The sequence below is a fragment of the Rutidosis leptorrhynchoides genome, chromosome 9 (assembly GCF_046630445.1).
Source record: "Rutidosis leptorrhynchoides isolate AG116_Rl617_1_P2 chromosome 9, CSIRO_AGI_Rlap_v1, whole genome shotgun sequence".
Lineage (NCBI taxonomy): Eukaryota > Viridiplantae > Streptophyta > Magnoliopsida > Asterales > Asteraceae > Rutidosis > Rutidosis leptorrhynchoides.
The window spans coordinates 131,053,309-131,060,003 of record NC_092341.1 but is presented as its reverse complement, the minus strand read 5'-3'; the positions used below and the strand labels follow the sequence as shown (position 1 = coordinate 131,060,003).

At 34.6% G+C, this 6,695-nt stretch overlaps 1 protein-coding gene across 1 annotated transcript; it reads right to left on the bottom strand.

Moving 5' to 3' along the window:
* Positions 1 to 693: 693 nt before the first annotated feature.
* On the bottom strand, positions 694 to 4,231 carry LOC139867415 (uncharacterized). Its single transcript, XM_071855781.1, has 6 exons — positions 3,802 to 4,231; positions 3,071 to 3,149; positions 2,357 to 2,980; positions 2,035 to 2,286; positions 1,790 to 1,939; positions 694 to 918 (listed from the first exon to the last, which is right to left on the bottom strand). Exons 1-6 carry the CDS (start codon positions 4,229 to 4,231, stop codon positions 897 to 899), a joined length of 1,557 nt encoding a protein of 518 aa, XP_071711882.1. The 3' UTR covers positions 694 to 896.
* Between the last annotated feature and the right edge of the window lie 2,464 nt (positions 4,232 to 6,695).

Sequence of the window (6,695 nt, the reverse complement as noted above, 5' to 3'; positions counted from 1 at the left end):
CTTTCAGTTACCCAAAAAGATTGTTTGAAACTTAATTTTCTAACTAGGTTGGTGGTGGCAATTCAGGTATGGTCAGAACTCGACCTGTTTAATGAACAAATATTGGGTTTGGAATGCCGGGTCAAAACCACTCAACCAAGACATGACCCTCAAAACCTCCAATGGGTCACACAGGTTGATGGATTTTTATGTATAATTTCAGTGGTCTAGTTTTGGATCAAACAAGTCATATTTGATGGGCTCAACTGGTGGGTGGGCCATCTCACTAACACGAATTTGACCCAAACCCGACCCAAATATTTAACAGGTTGGAGGTTAAGAATCCCAACCCAAACACATTTTTGGGCAGGTTTCAAGTCTTTCAGAACATGTAAACTTGTCACCTTAATCTAAGTAATTGGCTCATTCTCATATGTTCTTAGGGGTTTCGAAAGGTATATCGACTAATAAAAACCACTAAGGTGAACGATATTAATCTTCTCTATTCCTACACCCAAAAAATCACACAGATAAATCAGCAGTATGTAAGTTAAAAGACTTGCATGATACAAGTAATTAATTGGTTTTAACTGAAAATAATTCCCACACTATCACCTTCCATGCATGTAGGACTGTAGCGTGTAGGAGGGCAAACTTTGTTGCCATAACAATATTGATGACTCTAAAAACGTAACGGACGAGTTTTTCCATGTTCATGTTACCCGATAGGGTGAGTATATGCACTTAGATGTACACGGCCTAATCAATATTTGCAAGAGGCATGTTCGAATCTTGTGATGGCAAGGAAAGGGTTTGAAACGGCCACAAATAATCCATTTGGGTTGTGCACATTAGAGTATAGGGTCGAATACTCGCCTTCTCGAGTAACCCAAAGAGGGGAAAACGTTATAACCAAGTTATTCGTCACCATTGATGAATCTAATGAGCCAAAATAAAAATATAGATCAAATATATAACCAAATCAAGAATTTTAAAGACAATGAAAGACGATACGGTTTGGCATGAAACTAAAGAAGAGATTGTCAGGTTAGCCAAGGAGACTGCCTGATAAGAAACCAAACAAGGGTCTCAAATCACCATTTAAGAAGATAAAACCCTTTGAAAAGAAGAAACAGGCAAGTCATCCTTGGCTACCAAACCAAACTCTCTTTTGTCCTGATACCATCCATATATTCAACCCTTCAACTTCTAGTTGAAAAGTGAAGATGGCAATATCCAATGGTCTGTCTACGTTATATATATAGCCACCTGGTCATAATAACAAAAGAATCGAATAAACTGCAAGCATTTTCTCTATTAAAGTGGCACCGTCTAAGCCTTACGTCTCGAGGACAAAAGTGTGAACCGTAGAAAGGTCTCCACACATGTTTGTGATTGAGCATATGTGTAAGGAATAGATTCTAAACAAAGAAGATTTGTAGGAATTTTAAACAAACTTTTATAACATGAACGAAATGGGGTCTTTTCATTGGCTTTTCAATAGTTTCCAAGGACAACCTTACTCAGGTGACTACCATATAGAAGAATATAAATCCATCTTATCTTTTAAAGTAAGGCATTGACTTAGGGAAATTATAAAAAGCTAAAAGGCACAAAATCCACACAAGAGATTGTATCACATTTCCAACTTTACAGTTATAGCATGAAAGGCTTCTCTATCATAAAGGAAATCCTCATGATCATCCAATAACAAAAGTTACATTTTGCACCACATTACATTAAAAATTTAACCAATAAAAAAGTTACAGTTTCAGTGAAGTCCTAAATTTTGAATTTTACTGCTCATTACCTCCGCAAGAAAGATAAAGACAAATCCTGGAGACATGCATGTGAAGGCGGTAGCATGCTATTTGCAAGCTTCAATGATTCTGTTAATCCTTTCGACATCAACATGTAAATATCACCGACTTGGTTCTTAGCAACCCATTCATCCAGCTTCCTGTTAAAAAATCAAACTTTTTTTTTGTTACAAATTTAAGGTGGAAAAATGGACACTTATTAGAAATACCTAACATAAATGTCATGGAATCAAACCTTAATTGAGATTCGGTCTGGTTACTGCAGTCAGAAAAAAGAACTTTGATCATAGGGTACATAATGATATTAGGATTTGGTACCATTTCATCCATACAATCACCAAATGAGCACCATGAATTTGGGTTTAACAGAACAATTTGCAACATTGGAGATCTGGTATGCAGATTTCTAACTACAGTTCGAAACGATAGTTCATCTTCAGCACTTTCCAACAACTGCCTAGTAAACATCCTCTCTAAAGTGTATTTCCTGCAAAATTCTATATGTAAGTTCCAATTAATATGTATTATGTATCTAATAACACGTCATATGTAGTTACCTAAACAAGTCAGTTGGGCCTCCAACTGGCAAACAAGTAGATACAAAACATTTGAACAAGTGAACACTATCATTCAACGGAGAACCGTTTGATGTTCCAACGATATTATCACGTGGATATGCTCCAAGCAGGCATGAACAATGTGGACACGATATTTCACTCCAAATAACGTCTTTTGAAAGATAAGAAGATGTGACCATAAAACTATTTCCAAGAAGACCATTAAGGAGACTCGCCTTGTTTACTGGTAACTCATCTGTACTATGTGTTTGCTCCTCATCTACATGAACATGACAACATTCATGTTGACTACTGTGATCAACACTCAACGCATCTGTACTTAGATTCTTAGCTACAACTTCACTTGAAATCTTAAGTTTAGACAACCCAAGAGACTTGTTCTCTTGTTTGTCAACCTGATCGGGAAATTTATATCCGATTAAGTCATCTTTGCAGAGAACAACAGACGTAGCATCCAATAAGCACACGTCAGATGAACATGTGTACAAGTTGGCATATTTTGCTACAAGTTTCTCACTTACACCCCCAAAAGAACAGCAACAAGTCCCAAACCAGTTATCTGCTGCCTCACGCCAATTTACCGATGGCATTTCTCTGAAAAACCTGCAGAAACCATTCAAAAGAAGCATATTTGATGAGATTATGATTCAAAAATGAATCTCGGGTCTTATATGTTAATGAAATTCAACCTACCGAACAGGTCTTGTTAACTTGGTAGAACAACCTCTGCAATAAAAAAACACTTCACCACAAGAAGCCAACTTCTTAACATCTGAATAGCACAAAAGTTGAAAATTAAACACATAATACAGAGACGTGATATGCAGAACATTACATGAATCACCCAAGTTATCTAATTCTTGCAGTAGAAACATTTATAAAAAGAAAAAAGGGAAATGAGCGGAAGAGGGAGGACACGTTCTACTAAGCAGGTTTGTTTTTAGGTGCTATGTAAACTTAACCCGTAAAAATTGAATCATTAAACCGACTGCGAAATCTCACTTGTTTCCATACACACACATAGTTTGTTTTTAGGTGCTATGTAAACTTAACCCGTAAAAATTGAATCATTAAACCGACTGCGCAATCTCACTTGTTTCCATACACACATAGTTTGTTTTTAGGTGCTATGTAAACTTAACCCATAACAATTGAATCATTAAACCGACTGCGCAATCTCACTTGTTTCCATAGACACACATAGTTTGTTTTTAGGTGCTATATAAACTTAACCCGTAACAATCGTTTTATAAGTAATTTATACAGCTTTTTTCTCTTGATCAACTTCAATTTTAGCTGTCATTTTCATTGTCAACATTACCATATTACTCTAAAACCTAATGAATTAGCTTTTTTTCACAATTTGCAGCAATGAAAGTAACTTAGTTAATAATACCTTAACCATCAAAATATAAATACATTACCAGAATCCAATTGAAGAGGTTGAAACTCATCATTTTGCGAAGCCACCACATCTTGACCGGAGTCAAAGTCAAAATTATATACGATAGGATGGTCAACAGGAAGAACAAGAACAAATTTGACCTCAATATGATCATCGAATGCTCGCAAATTAATCGGTGAATCAACATCAATCAAAACCCTAGGAATCGGAACGTAGATTGACGCTAATTGATTATCATCATCAGCATCATGATTATTGGCCAGCCATTTCACTTTGAGTAAGGATTTATCGAATAAAATCGTGGCATTTAAGTTAACGCATTGAGAAGAAGGATTGATGTACGGATTGAAAATGTATAATCGGAGAATAGGGACGTGAGAGTTTGATTCATAAGTGAATCGCCATTTTTTAGGGTTTTTAGTGGCGGGAAGGGGTTTAGAAGTTGTCATTTTTCAGGTAAAACCCTAGACTTTGAACTGTGGTAATGAACTAATGATCCTGATTATGTGAACTTTTTAATTTTTATTTTACTTTCAGTTCATCCCCTTTAGTATGTGTTTTATAACACTTTGACCCCTCATAAAATTATAAGATAGTGTACGCATATCTTTTGCTAATATATTCACCGGGGTGATCAATTTTACGGGAAAAACTACTTTTATTTAACTACTTTGATTGTTCGTTCGATAAAACGTCGTCAATATTCAATCTCGCATATGTGAAGTATGAAGAGATTAAGATGTAGATAATTGTTTTTTCACTCGAAGGTAAAGAAATTCATTCCTCTACCCTAAATAGAGATGAGATATGGCCGGGTTTGAGTCGGGTCTAAGGAAGGTTGCAGAATTTGCTCTTCAGAGATTAATCGGTCGGGACTTTGGAAAGATTAATCGAAAATTTGGGGATTAATCGAATTGTACTTTACACAATTAAATGATAAATTCTAAAATTATATGTGTAAATATAGAAGAAAAAATATAAACATAAACTTTAAAATAATTATCTAAAATTGTTCATTTTATTTATAGAAACTCTAAAGTTCTAGTTAATTATTCATGTTAAAATGTTGACTAATTTTGACTTTGACCGACTTTGATTAACAAATTCGATTTTGAACCATCAATCTACGTTGACCGACTAATTAAACGGATTTTTAAAAAACGGAACGGATTTCTCTTAAAAATGAGTAATCGGAGATTAATTGGGGATTAAACGGGTTTTTTACAACAATGGATCCAAGTAATCCCAAACCCAAACCCGATTAATAAATCTCATCCCAAACCCGGACCCATCCATTTACTTACTAACTGTCGGGTTATCGTGTTTCCCCGCAGGTAAACGGGAATACCTCATTTACTTATTAAATATCGGGTTGACGGGTATAATTTAAAAACGTAATACACAAAAATTAGATGAAATAGTAGTAGTATGTAACAATAACATTAGATGAAATGAGCATTAATAGTAGCATGTAATAGTAGCAGCAACTTTGTGCAATCTAACATTGGCAAAAACTTTGTGCAATCTAACATTAGCTAGTAACAGCAGCCATACAATCTAATCTAGCATCAACAAACTTTGTTTAAAACCACCGAACTATTGGTTGAGTGGTAAAAAACCTCAATTAGTTGTGGGCCTGTATTCTTGAAAAAATATGTGCAGGTTCAAATCCTGGGGGAGTTTTCTCCAAGGTTGTGTCTCTGGTATCCTTCACTCTGTGCGGGTCAAGCAGTTAACCTAAAGCATTCCAGGTACATTTTTCGTGATGGATGCGAGAAGTTTCTTCCTACGGGTGTGTGAGTAAAGTATAAAATGCGAGGAGTTAACCTAAAGCATGGCAAAATTGCCTTTCTAAAAAAAAAAAAAAAAAAAAAAAAATTTGTTTAAAGTATAAAATGACTTGTTATAGTAGCATGTAGTAGAAGACTTAAATATCAATTTTTCTAAATGTATCAATTAAGAGTAGCTTATTAGGGGTGTGCATGGTTCGGGTAGAACCGAAAAAATCGAGAACCGAGTAGGAATCGAACCAAAATTGAAATACTCGAAGTTATTTGGTCCGGTCCTTGGTCCATATTTTTGCAATATTTCGGGTATCGGTCCGGTCCGGGCCGATGTGATGACCCAGAAATTTCTGACCAAATTTAAACTTAATCTATAACGTTTCCGACACGATAAGCAAAGTCTGTGATATTGATTCTCAAAAATTTTGAACTAATGTTATATATTCAGTTAACCTTTGACTATTGACCGACGATTCACGAACATCTATTTGTGTGTGTGTATATATATATATATATATAAATTGGAATATTAATTATTCATAAATAACTTGCAATGTGTATTTAAAAACTGATTTATGTATATTAAATAAAGATATATACATATATATAATTTCATGTTATTTAGTAAACGATAGTAACATTCGATTATTGATTCGATTGATATTTAGATAAGTTAACTAAAGCGTTTAAGATGAATCAGTAAAACATTAATTTACTACAGTATTTTCGAATTGCTACAGTACCCGAAAAGCTACAGTGTTTTTGAAAATCACTATTTGCTACAGTAAAAAACTTTGCTACAGTGAAATACTATTTCAAAATGAAAATGTATATATGTATATGTATATACTAAGAGACGATGATTTATAGAAGCAAATAACCAAAACTCTTAATTGATTAAAGCTACACTTCGAGTGACATAGTTTATCAATGATTAAGTTTAATTTTTGATAAAGGTACACGTCGCGTAATGAAAAGTACTAGTTTTCTAAGCGTATGTCATACCCCGTCCTAATCCGTCTGGACGAAGTCACCAACATCTGGTTCCATTGCGATGATCGACTCCAAATAATGTCTTTACAATGAGCAAATGCACAGCGGAAGATTTCTTTCATACCTGAGAATAAAC